General features: G+C 42.7%; 1 protein-coding gene and 1 long non-coding RNA gene across 6 annotated transcripts in view; one reads left to right on the plus strand and one right to left on the minus strand.

Moving 5' to 3' along the window:
• Window positions 1-17,619, minus strand: part of BCAT1 (branched chain amino acid transaminase 1) — a 118,174-nt gene that overhangs the window by 73,725 nt on the left and 26,830 nt on the right. Inside the window, exons 1-2 of one of the 5 annotated variants that reach the window (XM_014480232.2) lie at window positions 3,010-3,345; window positions 1,833-1,904 (exon numbers count right to left, since the gene is read on the minus strand). In XM_014480232.2, the coding sequence (XP_014335718.2) occupies window positions 1,833-1,904; window positions 3,010-3,225 (288 nt within the window). In that variant the 5' untranslated portion in view covers window positions 3,226-3,345. Of the gene's footprint in view, window positions 1-1,832; window positions 1,905-1,977; window positions 2,632-2,677; window positions 2,974-3,009; window positions 3,346-17,619 lie in introns of those variants that run through there. The other 4 variants (XM_070371206.1, XM_070371204.1, XM_070371205.1 and 1 more) reach the window with 4 other exon arrangements.
• On the plus strand, window positions 5,641-17,479 carry LOC138987851 (uncharacterized). The gene is made up of 4 exons (XR_011464133.1): window positions 5,641-5,872; window positions 14,169-14,256; window positions 16,849-16,926; window positions 17,204-17,479. It is a non-coding gene; the product is annotated as an uncharacterized lncRNA (long non-coding RNA).

The following is a 17,619-nucleotide window of genomic DNA, read 5'->3' on the forward strand; positions in this document are numbered from 1 at the left end:
CAGAAAGATTCCCTAGGATTTCCCAGTAATAAGGGACCTCATTACCGGACTCTCGGAAAATGGTTTCTTTACTTTAAAATTACTGTATCAACATGTATATGTATGAATGAGTCCTTTTGCAGTCCACCTGAAACTATCACAGCATTGTTAATTGGTTATACTCCAATGTAAAATAAAAAGTTAAAAAAAAAATAAAACGACTGTATCAAAATGGGAGAAAGGATACAATATGAAAACTACCCAAGAGAGATCAAAAGGCAATTTAAAGTTATAAATGAGGTGATCAAGAAGGAAATAGAAAAAGTCCAAAGCCAACATGGTCCTGTAATATCCACCATTTTTTTGCCCCACAAATTACCGGTTTCATTTTTCATTTGCCTCATCACATTGCACTGTGAATTCAACCACAATTACCACTGATGTTTTGATATGCAAATACATAAGCACAGAATATCAGTGGGCTTCCCTGATAGCTCAGTTGGTAAAGAATCCGTCTGCAATGCAGGAGACCCTGGTTGGATTCCTGGGTTGGGAAGATCCCCTGGAGAAGAGAAAGGCTTCCCATTCCGGTATTGTGGCCTGGAGAATATCAATACACTCCCCTTAACTAAAATCTAAAGTATAGAAATTTAAATTAACAAAGAGAAGATTATTTACATGATGAATTAACCCTTCACTTTGCAAACAATTCTTCTATGTATAAAAGTATAAAAGCCTTTTGGGAAATTTTTTCATTAATCTATAGTCTGTGAGGAATTTACTATATAAGATGACCCTTAGAGATTATCAAGTAAGAATCCTTTTTATTTCATTCTTTCAAGGATCCATATCTCAACATCTAAGTCCCTAAAATGTATTAGAACTTAGTCTTCATAGACTAGCAGCGTATATCTATCTACTGTTGGGTTAGAGGACACTATCTTTAAAGGACAAGGAATAACACGAACAAATAAATTCACAAACGTTTTAGTAAGGAAATTACTATTATCATATTTTGATTTTTTAAAAATCCTGAGAGTAGAGATCTTACATTAAATTTATCTTTGGATTTCTAATGCCAAGCACAATCCCCAGCACATAGTAAGAGCTGGGTATGTGTGAAATTGATGAGCAAGTCTCATTCGTCTCTGAACCCTGCCAGGATGTGAGATCATTAGGACACTCTGTGCTATGGATGACAATTGACAGTGACTGAAACAGGCAGAAGAGCAGAAGGAGGAAAAAAGAAAAGCCACGGAGGAAAAAATCTCCATGGCCTGGAGGAGTCGGGAATAGGTGGAGATAATGAATTAAGGAGAAAATGATAATAAACCTTACATTTATGTTCTTATGATTTTTAAAATACTTTACAAGATTCTTTCTCTCTTGCTTCTCACTATTCCTCTGTGAAGTACAAGGTTATTTAATATATAAACCCCAGAATTTAGAGAGAAATGAAGGAAATACAACCTTTTTTTTTTTTTTTAACTGTAAAATGTTAGGTGCTGCTTAAAGAGGAAACAAATGAGTTTAGCTTTTTCCACAAACAGGGTGAAGGGTTAAAAGTATTATATAATAAGATAAACCTCAAGGTGAAAGTCACGAACTGGTTATTTCCCAAGAAAACTTTTATAATTCATGAAATAAGCAATTAACTGCCCGGTAATTTTATACGACTGTCCTACACTGCTCCCCATATGACTTTTTCCCCAGAAGAGTGGAATTTAAAATGCATGGCAGGTTATTTCAATTATTGTATAAACCTGTGCGGAGAAAACTGCCCCAAATCTCAACAAGAAATGGCTGTATTCAACTGAACTGCTGTTTCACTTAGCCTCTGGCAAGTAACTTACCTTGAAAGTCTCCACCATCTCTTTGGATCCGCCTTCTCCGGTACCTTCTGCGGAGCATCCATTATTGCAATCCTTAAAGAAGAATTAAATCCATTAATTAAAACTAGGTGTCTCACTGGGGTCTGGGGTAATCAATATCACTCACCATCACACCCTTCGCTGCTCTCGGGTCTGGTCCCCAAGCAAACAGGAAAAGGAGAATCAAACACCCAGGCACCAGCCCCAAAGAAGAGCGTCCTGCGAGAGCTGTCCTTCTCTTTCTGCCCTGTCGGAGGTCGCGGCTGTTTTTGTCCTCCACCGCTGGCTTCGAGCAGACTGATTAAATTCCTGGTTCGCCCTGAAGCGCCAGGGTTCACCAGCAAAGAACAAGAAAGTAATTGTCTCCCTTTTATCCGAGGAAATAGTCTAGATTAGGGCTTAAAGCCATTAACAGAGAAATCTCCTGGGCGCACTCAGCCTCGTGGTCTTGTCGATCACGGGCGCACAATAGCAAGCCTGGAAAAGCGATGGGGACCAGAGTGAACCATTTTCTCCACGGGTAGGGTCCTCCAATGCAGGCTCAAGGACACTCGTTAAGGACAGAACTCATGGAATGAGGGAGTAAAATTTTAAAAACACTTAAGGACGCAATGGAAACAGGTCGAACAGGAAAAGGTACTGACTTTCAAAAAAAAACCTAATCTGCTACATCACTAAGGAAGAGAGGAAGAAAAGGATTCAGGGAGGCAAAAGGCTACGGGCAAAATATTTTGGGGTGGCGAAGGCACGCAGGATGTGGCTGTCAGTTCTGGCAGCCCAGAAATTCCTTTCCCTCTGCTCCCCCGCCCCACCCCCGCCGCCCCCACCTCTTCCACCAAAGCGGATTCCATAGCGACCCTCACGTTCCCGGTGGCTGTCCGCGCCTCGCTCCGGAGCAGGTCACCGGCGGGACTTTTAGATCTGGCTGGCGGGGGCCTCTCCGAGGCGTTCGCAGACTGGGACTCTAGATTTGAGGCAGGGATGGGGAAAGAGGAGACTCCCGGATGGAGACAGAATGGTGGTGCAAGGCGAGGCAGGATGGTGCGGGAAACAGCAGCTGCGCGCCCGGCCAGGCCGGTGGACTTCCGAGAGCCTGGGGTCCGATCTGCCCCACCCCTATTCCTACTCCCACCCCCGCGAAAGCCTGTGGTCTGGGTACCTGAGGGACGAAGGCCGCGGCGGCGGGGGGCGGGCTGGCCATGGGGAGCCTTCCGGGGCGCGCGGCAGCGGAGAGCGGCGGCGACACGCTGCGCCCGGCTCCACGAGAAAGCGGGCGGAGCGGCCAAGCCCCAGCGCACGCACCGCGCGGAACCGGCCGCCACCGCCCGGGTGCCCCGGCCACCAGGCGCAGGGAACAGCGTAGCCCCTCCATCATCCCTGGGGGAGAAACTGATCCTCCAGACGGGAAACTCCAAGCCTTAGTCCCAGCCCCCAGGGCACGAGAGTGCAGGAGCGCCTTTCCTCGAGCAGGCACTGAGCAAGCATCCTTATTTACCAAACAACGCCACGGTGGGCCCTCTGCCCGGGGGGAGCCACCTGTGGTAAATTAATTTTCTTTAGGACAGATTTTCCTTTGACAAACCCACAAAAGGCAGTTTCTGCTTCCCTCCGCCTCTCCTGCCCAGAGAGCTTACAACTGGGATTGCCAGTTGTGCCTGGACGGTTATCTGCCACTGACCCCCAAAACTGAAGGAGAACGTGAATCCAGGCTTTGGATTTCACCACCAACCAAGTCGGATTTGCAAACTTGGGGTGTTAAACTTTTTTCTGCTCAAAGACCTCAAGGCCACTTAGACCCACTTACGACCCCTCCACCCCCATCCATCGGTTTCAGGCAAAGTAGACCACGAGCTCCTAACCAAGCGGCTTTGACAGTTTTTTGTTGTAGGCGTGTGATAAAAACATTTAGAAACTGAGCTGGGAAAGTGACATCGGAAAAGGAAAAGGAAGAATGTAATGGCTATTGTCTGCTGTGTGCTCCTGGAGCAATGTCAGATTAAATTATGAGCCTTTCTGGGCTTTTAAAGGAATAGGAAGTGGTGACTTGTGCTGATTTGATCTTAGAAAGTGGGAGGGTGGTTAAGGAAATGGCAACCCACTCCAGTGTTCTTGCCTGGAGAATCCCAGGGCCGGGGGAGCCTCGTGGGCTGCTGTCTATGGGGTCGCAGAGAGTCAGACATGACTGAAGCGACTTAAGAGCAGCAGCAGCAAAGTCAATATAGCTGTAATCTTATCGCCCAGAAATTGCATATACTTCTCCCTTCCTCTCTCCCCTCCGTACTAGACATAGAAAAGCCTCTTAGGCTGGGGTGGAGCCCTAACAGGTCACATGTCACTGGCAACCAGTCTCTTGTTAAACAGATGTAAAATTGAACAATTGAAAGAAAATACAGATTAAGTATACTCAAGTATACTTTTGAACAATTAAGAGAAAATATAGATTAAGTATATGCAAGAATATTTGTGAACTATTGAAAGAAAATACAAATTAAGTGTACTCCTACCCCAAGCATAAAAATAAGAAACGCTTAGTTGAAGAGTTTCAAACAACTTATTTGCATTCAAAAGTCTGGTTTAAATGTGTATGGGGATTCCCAGGTGCCTGAGCAGTAAAGAACCTGCCTGCCAATGCAGGAACCACAGGAGACTGGGAGTCTATTCCTGGGTCCAGAGATGGGGAAGATTCCCTGGAGAATGAAATGGTAACCCACTCCAGTATCCTTGCCTGGAGAATCCCATGGACAGAGGAGCCTGGTAGGCTACAGCCCATAGGGTCACAAAGAGTTGGACATCACTGAGCAACTGAGCACAAATGTCTATACCTTACTATTCATTCAATTATTTTATAGGTTATTATTTTATAGGTAGATACTAAACAGCTCTGATTTCCTTGCCATTTTAACGAATGACCTGTAAGTAACCATTAAGGACCTGTAAACCCTCCCTATTCAGCCAAGAAAGCCTGTATCATACATGAATGATGTTATTAAAAAATTACTACAGGGCCCCCCTGACTTTTCCTCTTTCCTCCCCTTCAGAGCCAGACTCTGGTGGGAAAGCACCATCTTTATTAACTGCTGCTACTTCCTTCCCTTTCAAGTGACTATAATTTGACTTCTGTTCAATTATTCCACCTAAGCAAGGTTCCTAATAGCCTTCATTTTGCTCAACCCAATGGTTTTGCTTCATGAGCATTTTTATGGCTCCACCTATATGCTGATGACTCCTAAATACTATTTTTTTTCAGTCCGCCTCTCTTGTGAGCAGTAATGTGCTTACAATCAAAAGTCTAAAATATTCATTAAGTGTGTAACATTTGTGCCTGCACTGGGCTAAGTGCTGGATATGCAGGGTGAGCACACCTCCATCCTGTTATATACCATTGTCTCCAGTCAAATAGAAAAATGTTACTTGTGTTTAAAAGTGTTAACTAATCCCTGCAAATGTGAAAATGCATATGTGGCTAGTGCTACCTGTGCTTAAGAGCCTCTAATGATGAAATGTAACTGACCTAGAAAAGTCCGGCAAGGAATCCTTGAGGAAAGATTTGGATAAAAAAATTCACTACAGGAAGAAAGGATGAAGAGCGTGAGGGATGAAAGTGAGTTCCAGCCAGAAAGGACATCTCTAAAAAGGAAAGGAATGTGGAGCTTACAAAAGAGGGTGGGCTTCCCTGGTGGCTCAGTGGGAAAGAATTCTCCTGCCAATGCAGGAGATAGATACTGACTCAGTCCCTGATCTGAGAAGATCCCACATGACTAAGAGGAACTAAACCTGCATGCCACAATTATTGAGCCTGTGCTCTAGAGCCCTCAAGCTGCCACTACTGAAGCCCACACGCCTTAAAGCCCATGTTCCACAAGAAGAGAAGCCACCGCAGTGAGAAACTCAAGCACGGCAACTAAAGAGTAGCCTCTGCAACTAGAGAAAAGCCCTTGCAGCAACGAAGATCCAGCACAGCCAAAAAAAAAAAAAAAAAGATGAGAGCTGGAGGAGACATCCGAGGAGGTGATCCAGCTAAGGTGAGACTGGGAGGGCAGGCAAAAAGCCAACCAGGTAGTGGCCTTTGGTAGTGCCTTAGAGAGTTTGTTGTTCAGTTGCCTAGTCATGTCTGACTCTTTGTGACCCCATGGACTGTAGCATACCAGGCCTCTCTGTCTCTCACCACCTCTCGAAATTTGCCCAAGTTTGTGTCCATAGCAGGGGTGATGCGATCCAGCCATCTCATCCTCTGATGCCCACTTTTCCTTCTGCCCTCAATCTTTCCCAACATCAGGGACTTTTCCAATGAGTCAGCTGCTCGTTATCAGATGACCAAAATACTGGAGTTTCAGCTCCAACATCAGTCCTTCCAATGAGTATTCAGGGTTGATTTCCCTAAGATTGACTGGTTTGATTCCCTAAATGTCCAAGGGGCTCTCAGTTCAGTTCAGTGCAGTAGGTCAGTCATGTCCGACTCTTTGCGACCCCATGGACTGCAGCACGCCAGGTTTCCCTGTCCATCACCAACTCCGGGAGTTTATTCAAACTCATGTCCATTGAGTCGGTGATGCCATCCAACCATCTCATCCTCTGTCGTCCCCTTCTTATCCTGCCCTCAATCTTTCCCAGCATCAGGGTCTTTTCAAATGAGTCGGTTCTTCATATCAGGTGGCCAAAGTATTGGAGTTTCAGCCTCAACATCAGTCCTTCCAATGAATATTCAGGACTGATTTCCTCTAGGATTGATGGGTTGGATCTCCTTGCAGTCCAAGGGACTCTCAAGAGTCTTCTCCAACATCACAGTTCAGAAGTATCAATTCTTTGGCGCTCAGCTTTCTTTATACTCCAACTCTCACATCCATACATGACTACTGGAAAAATCATAGCTTTGACTAGACAGACATCTGTTGGCAAAATAATGTCTCTGCTTTTTAATATGCTGTCTGCAGCTGCTGCTAAGTCGCCTCAGTTGTGTCCAACTCTGTGGGACCCCATAGATGGCAGCCCACCATGCTTTCCCGTCCTTGGGATTCTCCAGGCAAGAACACTGGAGTGGGTTGCCATTTCCTTCTCCAATGCATGAAAGTGAAAAGTGAAAGTGAAGTCGCTCAGTCATGTCCAACTCTCAGCGACCCCATGGACTTGCAGCCTACCAGGCTCCTCTGTCCATGGGTTTTCCGGGCAAGAGTACTGGAGTGGGTTGCCATTGCCTTCTCTGAATATGCTGTCTAGGTTGGTCATAACTTTTCTTTCAAGGAGCAAGCATCTTTTAATTACATGGCTGCAGTCACAATCTGCAGTGATTTTGGAGCCCCCTCAAATAAAGTCTCTCACTGTTTCCATTGTTTCCCCATCTATTTGCCATGAAGTGATGGGACCAGATGCCATTATGTTGAGTTTTAAGCCAACTTTTTCACTCTCCTCTTTCACTTTCATCAAGAGGCTCTTTAGTTCTTCTTCATTTTCTGCCATAACTGGTGTCATCTGCATATCTGAGGTTATTGAAATTTCTCCTGGCAATCTTGATTCTAGCTTGTGCTTCATCCAGCCCTGTATTTCTCATGATGTACTCTGCATATAAGTTAAATAAGCAGGGTGACAATATACAGCCTTGATGTACTATTTGGAAACAGTCTGTTCCATGTCCAGTTCTAACTGTTGCTTCTTGACCTGCATACAGATTTCTTAGGAGACAAGTAAGGTAGTCTGGTATTCCCATCTCTTTAAGAATTTTCCATAGTTTGTTGAGATCCACACAGTCAAAGACTTTGGCATACTCAATAAAGCAGAAGTAGATGTTTTTTTGGAACTCTTTTGCTTTTTCAATGATCTAACGGATGATGGGCTTCCCTCATAGCTCAGTTGGTAAGAATCTGCCTGCAGTGCAGGAGATGCAGGTTCGATTCCTGGGTCAGGAAGATCCCCTGGAGAAGGAAATGGCAACCCACTCCAGTATTCTTGCCTGGAGAATCCCATGGACAGAGGAGCCTGGCAGGCTACAGTCCATGGGGTCACAAGAGTCAGGCATGACTTAGCAACTAAACCACCACCACCAGCAGATGTTGGCAATTTGATTTCTAGTTCCTCTAGCTTTTCTAAATCCAGCTTAAACATCTGGAAGTTCACAGTTCACGTACCGTTGAAGCCTGGCTTGGAGAATTTTGAGCATTACTTTGCTAGCATGTGAGATGAGTGCCATTGTGCAGTAGTTTGAACATTCTTTGGCATTGCCCTTCTTTGGGATTAGAATGAAAACTGATCTTTTCCAGTCCTGTGGCCACTGCTGAGTATTCCAAATTTGCTGGCATACTGAGTGCAGCACTTTCACAGCATCATCTTTTAGGATTTGAAATAGCTCAACTAGAATTCCATCACCTCCACTAGCTTTATTCGTAGTGATGCTTCCTAAGGCCCACTTGACTTCTCATTCCAGGATGTCTGGCTCGAGGTGAGTGATCACACCATCATCTTATCTGGGTCATTGTAACACATCAGTATGCTAAATGACACACCCGCAGGTGCCATGACCGTAAGCATCAAAAGTGGATGGTGGTCCCATTCCTGAAAATCCTCACCCCTTCCCAAAAAAAGCTGGAATTACTCCTCCCACTCATTAGCCTATGAAATTTTTATTGTTGTTCAGTTGCTAAGTCGTGTCCAACTCTTTGTGACCCCACGGACTGCAACACACCAGGAGTCCCTGTCCTTCACTATCTCCTGGACTTTGGTCAAAAATGTGATCCAACCATCTCATCTTCTGTGTTCCGCTTCTCCTCCTGCCCTCAATCTTTCCCAGCACTAGGGTCCTTTTCCAATGAGTTGGCTCTTCACATCAGGTGACCAAAGCATTGGAGCTTCAGCATCAGTCCTTCCAGTGAATATTCAGGACTGATTTCCTCTAGGATTGACTGGTTTGAGTCCCTTGGAAGAGTCTTCTTCAACACCACAGTTCAAAAGCATCAATTCTTCAGTGCTCAGACTTCTTTATGGTCCAACTCTCACATCTGTACATGACTACTGGAAAAACCATGGCTTTGACTATACAGACCTTTGTCAGCAAAGTGATGTCTCTGCTTTTTAATATGCTGTCTAGTTTTGCCATAGTTTACCTTCCAAGGAGCAAGTGTCTTTTTAATTTCAAGGCTGCAGTCGCTGTGCACAGTGATTTTGGAGCCCAAGAAAATGAAAGTACCCACCCCTATAAAACCTGATGACCCCATACCCTGGCACCTCTCTAGCCTTCTGAGATGGCCCACACTCTGTCTACAGAGTGTGTTTCTTCCTTGTATAAACCTTCTTTCACTTTACTATGGCTCACTCTTGAGTTCTTTCTCATGTGAAGCCAAGAACTCAGACTTGGCAGCCGTCTGAGGCACTCAGATGTGACCCGCGAAGTGACCATCCTCTCACACCCCACTCTCTTCCCTGAAACAGTTCCTTTCTCAGATTACTTAATAGCACTTCCTTGGGGAAAGATCCTTGAGCCCTGTCTAGGCTACATGGACCCCTCTGCTATTTATTTCTACAGAATTCTTTCCATTACAAAATAACTGTCATGCTTTATTTTAATTATTTGATTAAAGTTACTCTACTTTTAAGGATGGGAAAGTGTGTCTATTTTGTTTGCTTGGCAATCTCCCCTCAACCAATGCCAGGCACACAAATGAGACTTAACTATCTGTTGAATTGCAGCTCTCAAATTTTTTAAAAGTATGTCTTTAATATATTTTGAAATTTTAGCTACTAAAGTTTACAAATGTAACAGGGCTCTAGATCTAGGCTTCTTTCTCCATAAAACTGTTTAAAATCTTTCTCCCTCCTTTTCCTCTCTTCTCTTCCACTATTTCATCTCTTCTCTTAACCAGCCATCCTATAGGCTTTCAACGTATTATGACTTTTAAGGGATTGGATCGCCTTCCAATCTGATGATGGAAACGTTCTGTCTCTGTGCCAAGTCATGTGTGGATATTGAATAGTTGAAATGTGGTCAGTGTGCCTAAGGAATTGAAGTTTTAATTTTGCTTAATTTTCATTCATTTGCATTTCATTTAAATAGCCATGTGTGGCTCTGGTCTTAGTGCAGTTTGGGAGCATTGTAACACGTTTGATCACAGCTGAGGGTTGGTATCCTGGCTTTATCATTTATCAGCTCTATGATCTTGAACAAATGACTAACCTCTTTTGAGTTTGAAAAAAGCTATTTTTTAAAAAGCTATCCTTTTTCATTTTAAATTTATTTTTAGGAACACTGGGTCTTCATTGCTGTGCATGCACTGTTCTCCATTTTCAGCAAGCAGAGGCTGCTCTTCATTGGGTTGCATATCATTCTTCTCCCCCAGCTTCTCTCCATCACTGCCCCTCTCTTCTGGCCACAGTCTCACAAGAGATCCCCCCACCCGCTCCTTTCTTGACCTCCCATCTCCTCCCTGCTTTCCTACATCCACCATGCTGTCATCAAAGTGCTTGCTTTGAAAAGCTTTTTCTAAACCAGTCACTCCCCAATTCAAAACCATAATGATATCTGCTACAAGTAGAGCCAGTTACAATGTTCTGGGTACTTTGTAACCCAGTGAAGACCTGCTGGGGCCTTCTAGAGAGAGACCCCTCCCCCATATTCTCTGCTTTAGCTCCTCTCTGAAGTACCTAGATAATCGTATCTAATGCATATGTCAAGTTGTTTTACAGAGGCTAAAACCACCACCAAATGGGAGAAGTTAATAATTGACAATCATAAGCATGTAGTCCCCAGACCTATCGGTTCCTAAAGACTGATGCTGTGAACCCCTATTACTATTACTTCACTATCAATCCATCATTACTATGCACCAGCTGATCACATAGACTTGAACATCCCTCGGTCACCTGGACTTTAAAAATGTTTTGCTGAAACCCACCAGGGAACTTGGGTGCTTTGAGCACTAGCTGTCCTGGACTCCTTGCCTAGCTGGTGCCCTGTAATAAACATTGAACTTTCCTTCACCACAAGCTGGTGTCAGTAGACTGACTTTATCATACATGGGCCAGTGGACCCAAATGTGGTTCTGGAACACTTTGGGTACACATTTTCTCAGCTAGTATTCCAAACAGCCCCCTTCACCCCTCTCCCCTACACACCGCCACAGGTTCTACTTTCTGATTTTCAGTGATTCAGAGACATTACTTAAATTTCTCAGGATGAAACAGCTGTTAGTTAAGTCAATTTGTCCTCAAGGTTGTGATCTCACCTACAAGTCTGTCTTGTTCCAGTGGCTCCAGGTTTTATGACCGTAAACCCATCGGTAAAAATTGCAGCATGTGTGATAGGCTGTGTTTTCCAAATATTAGCCACTGCATTTTCTCCCATGCATATGCTCTTCTGCTCAACCCCATCAAGCAGTGGAGTTTTCCCCCTACCCTTCTGAATTTGTGACTGTTTTTAACCAATAGAGTAGGACAGAAATAGAAATGATGCTGCTCCTGTTTTAGGCATGTACTGTAACTGGCCTGGAATCTTCTGCATCTTCCTCTTGGAAGGTGCTTGGGACTCCCGCACCTGGTACCCTGCCACCATGCTGTAAGAAGCCCAAATAAGGGAGAAGCCGCATATAGGCTCACTAATCAACAGTCCCAAATGAGCTCCCAGCCAGCATCCAGCATCAGCTGTCAGCTGTGGGAGTTGTCATCTTGAGCATCCAGCCTGTTGAGCATTCAGATGACCGAAACCACATGAGAAACCTCAGGTTAAAACTACTCGATTGCATGGAGGTCCAACCAGTCTATCCTAGGGGAAGTCAGTCCTGAACGTTCATTGGAAGGAGTGATGCTTAAGTAAAAAAAAAAAAAAAAAACTACTCTGCTCTTCTTGAAGCAACTACAGAAGATGGACCATCATCCTTCAGGTTCCCATAAGAATATGGGAGTAAAATCTCTGAGGGAGGGATGAAACAGGAGGGAAGAGGGCAGGGTCCAACTTTTGAAAGAATGACGTAGCTCAAGGACACAACATAAAATGTTTAGAATCAAATGGATCCAAGATGGCAGACAAGTCAACTTGACTTGATCCTCAACCAGCAAGCTAAATGACACACCCAGAGGTGACATGACAGTTTCAAGGCATGTCCAAAGACCAGAAAGTGGGTGGTGGCCCAATTCCTGGAAATCTCCATCCCTTCCCCAAAATCATTGGAATAATCCTCCCACTTATTAGCCTATGAAATTACCCAACCCGTAAAAGCTAACCACACTATATTTTGAGGCTGCTGCACTCGCCCTTTGCAAACTACTCTGCTGTTATAGACTTAGAGAACAAACTTATGCTTACTAGGGGGGAAGGGTAGAGAAGAAGCATAGTTAGTTTGAGATTGACAGGTACACACTGCTATATTTAAAATGGATAACCAACAAGGATGGATTGTATAGCACAGGGAACTCTACTCAATATTATGTAACAACCTAAATGGGAAAAGAATTTGAAGAAGAATAGATATATGTATATGTATAAGTGAATCACTTTGTTGTACATCTGAAATGAATATATTGTTAATCAATTATACTCCAATATAAAATAAAAAGTTAAAAAAAAAAAAAAAGCCTTACTCTGAGCCCAGATAATCTACTGCTGCTGCTAAGTCGCTTCAGTCGTGTCCGACTCTGTGCGACCCCATAAACGGTAGCCCACCAGGCTCCCCCGTCCCTGGGATTCTCCAGGCAAGAACACTGGAGTGGGTTGCCATTTCCTTCTCCAATGCGTGAAAGTGAAGTCGCTCAGTCGTGTCCAACTCTTAGCGACCCCATGGACTTCAGCCTACCAGGCTCCTCTGCCCATGGGATTTTCCAGGCAAGAGTACTGGAGTGGGTTGCCATTGCCTTCTCCAAGATAATCTACAGACTGTGGTTAAACATTTTAAGCCACAGAGTTGTGGGGTAATTGGTTATACAGCAGTGTTAACCAAAACAGCATGCAAGCCTAACATATATTTATATAGTTATTTATGAAAATAACTTAATACATAATGTCATACACAAAAATAGGGATAAAAAGATGAGATAAACATGAAATAATTAGCATTTTAAAATATTTTCTGAATTATGGTTGTTTTCTTATACTATCCTTGGTTAAAGGCCAAATATACAGAAGGGCTAAGTAATCAATAATGACAGTTGATAGAATTCCCTTTCAAATAGTCTTCTTGATGATACCACAATTTTGTGCTCCACTGTTTGTTAATTCTGATTAAATCATCAAAATTTCTATCTTGGAATATGGATAATGGAAAAGTTGTAATAAGAATTGGAAAAATCATGCTATTTTGATTTTGCTATTTCCTTATTTTTCTATCACTAATACTTTATTATTTTTTTTAAATTTAACTATGGTAGTTAGTGTTAGTCACCCAGTCATGTCTGACTCTTTGTGACCCCACGGACTGTGGCCCTCCAGACTCCTCTGTCCACAGAACTCTCCAGACAAGCATACTGAAGTGGGTTGCCATTTCCTACTCCAGGGCATTTTCCTGACCCAGGGATCGAAACTGAGTCTCCCTCATTGCAGGTAGATTTTTTACCATCTGAGTTGATTTATTAAAATATTGTGTTAGCTTCAGATATACAGTCTCAGATTCTTTTCCATTATAAATTATTTCAAGATATTGAATATAGTTTCTATGTTGTATAGTAAACCTTTGTTGTTTATTTTATATATGGTAGGGTGTATCTGTTAATCCTGGAATCCTAATTTATCCCTCCCCCTTCCTTTCCACTGTGGTAGCCATAAGTTTGATTTCTATGTCTGTGAGTCAGTTTCTGTTTTGTAAATAGGTTGATTTGTATTATTTTTTAGATTCCATATATAAGTGATATTATATAATCTTTGTCTTTCTCTGTCTGACTTACTTCATTTAGTAAGAAAATCTCTAGATTCATCCATGTTGCTGCACATGACAAGCTTTTTGTTCTTTCTATGACTGAGTAATATTCCATTATATATATATATATATATATATATATATAATATTCCATTATATATATCTCCACAACTTTTTAAATCAATTGTCTGTTGATGGGCACTTGAGTTGTTTCCATGTCTTAGCTATTGTAAATAGTGCTGTTATAAACACTGGGGAGCATATATCTTTTCAAATTATTATTTTTTTTAATCTCTTTTGGATATATGCAGGAATGAGGTTGCTGGATCAAATGTAAATCTATTTTCAGTATCTTATGGAAGCTCCATACATTCCCTTCAACAGTATGGGAGGGTTCCCTTCTCTCCACATCCTCTCCAGAATTTATTATTTGTAGACTCTTTGATGACATATGCATTGAATTTTGTTTGTGTTTGTTTTCTTCTGTTTGCAGAAATCTTTTCAAGCTAGTTGTCCCTTTCTCAAGGATCATCAGTGAACACTGGCTGACATAATCTGTCTGCAAAGCCCTTTCAGTTCAGGTCAGTTCAGTCACTCAGTTGTGTACAACTCTTTGCAACCCCGTGGACTGAAGCACGCCAGGCCTCCCTGTCCATCACCAACTCCTGGAGCTTGCCCAAACTCATGTCCATCTAGTCGATGATGCCATCCAACCATCTTATTCTCTGTCATCCCCTTTTCCTCCTGCTTTCAATCCTTCCCAGCATCAGGGTCTTTTCCAATGAGTCAGTTCTTCACATCAGGTGGCCAAAGTATTGGAGCTTCAGCTTCAGCATCAGTCCTTCCAATGAACGTTCAGGACTGATTTCCTTTAGGATTGATGGGTTGGATCTCCCTGCAGTCCAAGGGACTCTCAAGAGTCTTCTCCAACACCACAGTTAAAAAGCATCAATTCTTTGGTGCTCAGCTTTCTTTATGGTCCAACTCTTACATCCATACATGACTACTGGAAAAACCAAAGATTTGACTAGATGGACCTTTGTTGGCAAAGTAATGTCTCTGCTTTTGAATATGCTATCTAGGTTGGTCATAGTTTTTCTTCCAAGGAGCAAGCATCTTTTAATTTCATGTCTGCAGTCACCTTCTGCAGTGTTTTGGAGCCCAAGAAAATAAAGTCAGCCACCGTTTGCACTGTTTCCCCATTTATTTGCCATGGAGTGATGGGACCAGATGCCATGGTCTTTGTTTTTTGAATGTTGAGTTTTAAGCCACCTTTTTCACTCTCCTCTTTCACCTTCATCAAGAGGCTCTTCAGTTCCTCTTCACTTTCTGCCATAAGGGTGGTGTCATCTGCATATCTGAGGTTATTGATATTTCTTCTGGCAATCTTGATTCCAGTTTGTGCTTCATCCTGCCCAGCATTTCGCATGATGTACTCTGCATATAAGTTAAATAAGCAGAGTGACAACAAAATAGCCTTGATGTTCTCCTTTCCCAATTTGGAACCAATCCTTTGTTCCATGTCCACTTGTAACTGTTGCTTCTTGACCTGCATACAGATTTCTCAGGAGGCAGGTAGGGTGGTCTGGCATTCCCATTTCTTTAAGAATTTTCCACAGTTTGTTATGATCCACACAACAAAGCCCCTTAACCTAGCTCATATAAATTGCCAGTCACAACCCACTCTGCTGAAAGAGGGTGAATCCTTGAGGCTACACAGGAGACTCTCCCCCTTCCCTCAGGACACTCACTGCTCAGATGGTGACAGTATGACCATCTGATGGACTAAGTAGAGGGTGCCCATGTCAATCCATGTGAATTAAATATTAGTACAATTTTACTTTTTCCTAGATGTTAGAGAAAACATAATCAATGCTTCTGACACCCCAGTAGTCTCCGTTCACATTCTGGGTGTGCACACTCACTTTAACATCACTGGGCTTGCAGACAGAGCGCAGACCCCTCAGTGGATTCTGCATGTCCTGAAGTTCTTGCTTTCTCGCCCTTCCTGCCCTTTCCCTCACTCTCACTGGCTCTTCTCACTTTCCTTGATACACCGAAGAAACCCCTAGCATGGCAAGTCTCTACACTAGGGTCACCTCGACATACTCTAAGGAGTGACAGGTGGACAGAGAAACAGACACCTAAAGACTCCAGGCAGAAAGATTAGAAATTTCATTTCATGTTTGGAAACAATTACGCTTATAATTTTGCATTTTACAGAAATAGAACCACATATCAACTTCTGAGAGGGATAAATTAATCCTAAATAAATGAGGTTTGCTTTTTAAAATCCAAGGTATTATATCCTGGATTGTTTTAGAGAACATTTTGTTTTCCACCAAAAGCAGCTGCTCCCTTTTTTAAGAGCACAAGTTAATCTACTTTGAGGAAATTAACAGCAGAAAGAAAAGGCCTTGCTTGGACCATGACCAAGGTAGATGTATTAAGTTTTAGTCATGATTGTTAAGTAGTAATTACAGTAGAATCCACAACATACTCCCATTAAGATAAACTACTTTTAATAAATACATAGGTAAATAGGAAAAAATGAGAAGTGGTTGATGATCGACCTAAGCAAAAGATACACAGCAAAGGAAAATTAGGTATTTTGGAGTACAGTGAATGCTTGGAAAAAGTTAATGAAAGTGCTTTTCCTGTGAGTGTAACATATGTTCAAGAAAATACAAAATACTAGCTTCTTTCAGATAAGTCTCTTACTCTAAGAAGTGCCTTTCCCTATCAAAACTGTGAACAGGGAACTTATCACCGCCTACTCTTTGAGATCATTCAGAGTATGAAAGAGAAATGCAAACAAGTGGAATGTGAGGCTGTCAAGCTTTCTCAAGGTGAAAAGGCCAAGGGCATGCCTTGGATATCTGTCATTTACAGCAGGCTTTTTATAAACCTCAAATCCTCTAATTTTAATGTGGAGAGATTAAAAGACAGACGTGTGTGTCTGTCGCCTGGAAAAACAATGGCCTGCTTTCTTCAGTGTTCCTCGCCAGCCCAGATGATTCATTAAACAGAGTCAGGGAATGGAAGAGATAAGGCCCTTCAACAAAAGTTGTCGTTGCTTCTGCTGCCTCGATCTTAAACATGGTCCAAATTCAGACTTTCACTACACACACCAAAACTTCCTGCTCCCTTTTTTTGTTTCCGACATGCAACAGGAACCTAGTTCCCCAACCAGGAATCGAACCCACGTCCCTTGCATTGAACGTGCAAAGTCTTAACCACTGAACTGCCAGGTAAGTTCCAAAACTTCCTGCTTCTAATGCCATTCTCCATTCAGAGTGAAAAACAGCAATAAGACAAAGAAGTGAAGCCCTGCAGTGGGTTTATGGTGACTTAAGGCTAAATGGCTTTATTGACACAATCACTTGAACTGTCCATTGCTTCGTGCTCTTGTGGTTTGCTGGGTGATTTGGAGTGAATGAAAGAAAAGCTTTTCTTTTGTAGCATGGGAGAAGGGCTGTTGTGAGAAGGGAGGTGGGAAAAAGAACTAACAAGCTGCTTGCTTCTCAGATGTTTTCCTGCAGGCAGAACTTAGGAAAGACTTAAATAAATAAAGGCTGAGGATCTGAAAGTCAATCATCTTTGGTGGTGCTTTGGAAAGTCTTCCTGGACCCCCAGTTAGGAGATGCTCGTTTAACCTACATTTATTAGAGCTCTTATGACACTTCACCACAGTCTTCTCTCATCTGGGCAGTGACTTCGCTCTCTTTTGGATTTCCAGTGATTAGTGCACCACCAGGCAACTATGTGAACCTCAAAAAATATTTTCTGAATAAACTGATTAAATGTATAAGTCCACCAGGTTTTTGTTTCAATTTAAAAAATGATATAATGGATGTTAACGAAACTTAGTGTGACAATCAAAAAAAAAAAATGGACAAATAAGCTGATCTGTTTTACACAAACATGCATATAAGGAGAGAAGG

This window comes from Bos mutus, chromosome 5 (assembly GCF_027580195.1).
Source record: "Bos mutus isolate GX-2022 chromosome 5, NWIPB_WYAK_1.1, whole genome shotgun sequence".
NCBI lineage: Eukaryota > Metazoa > Chordata > Mammalia > Artiodactyla > Bovidae > Bos > Bos mutus.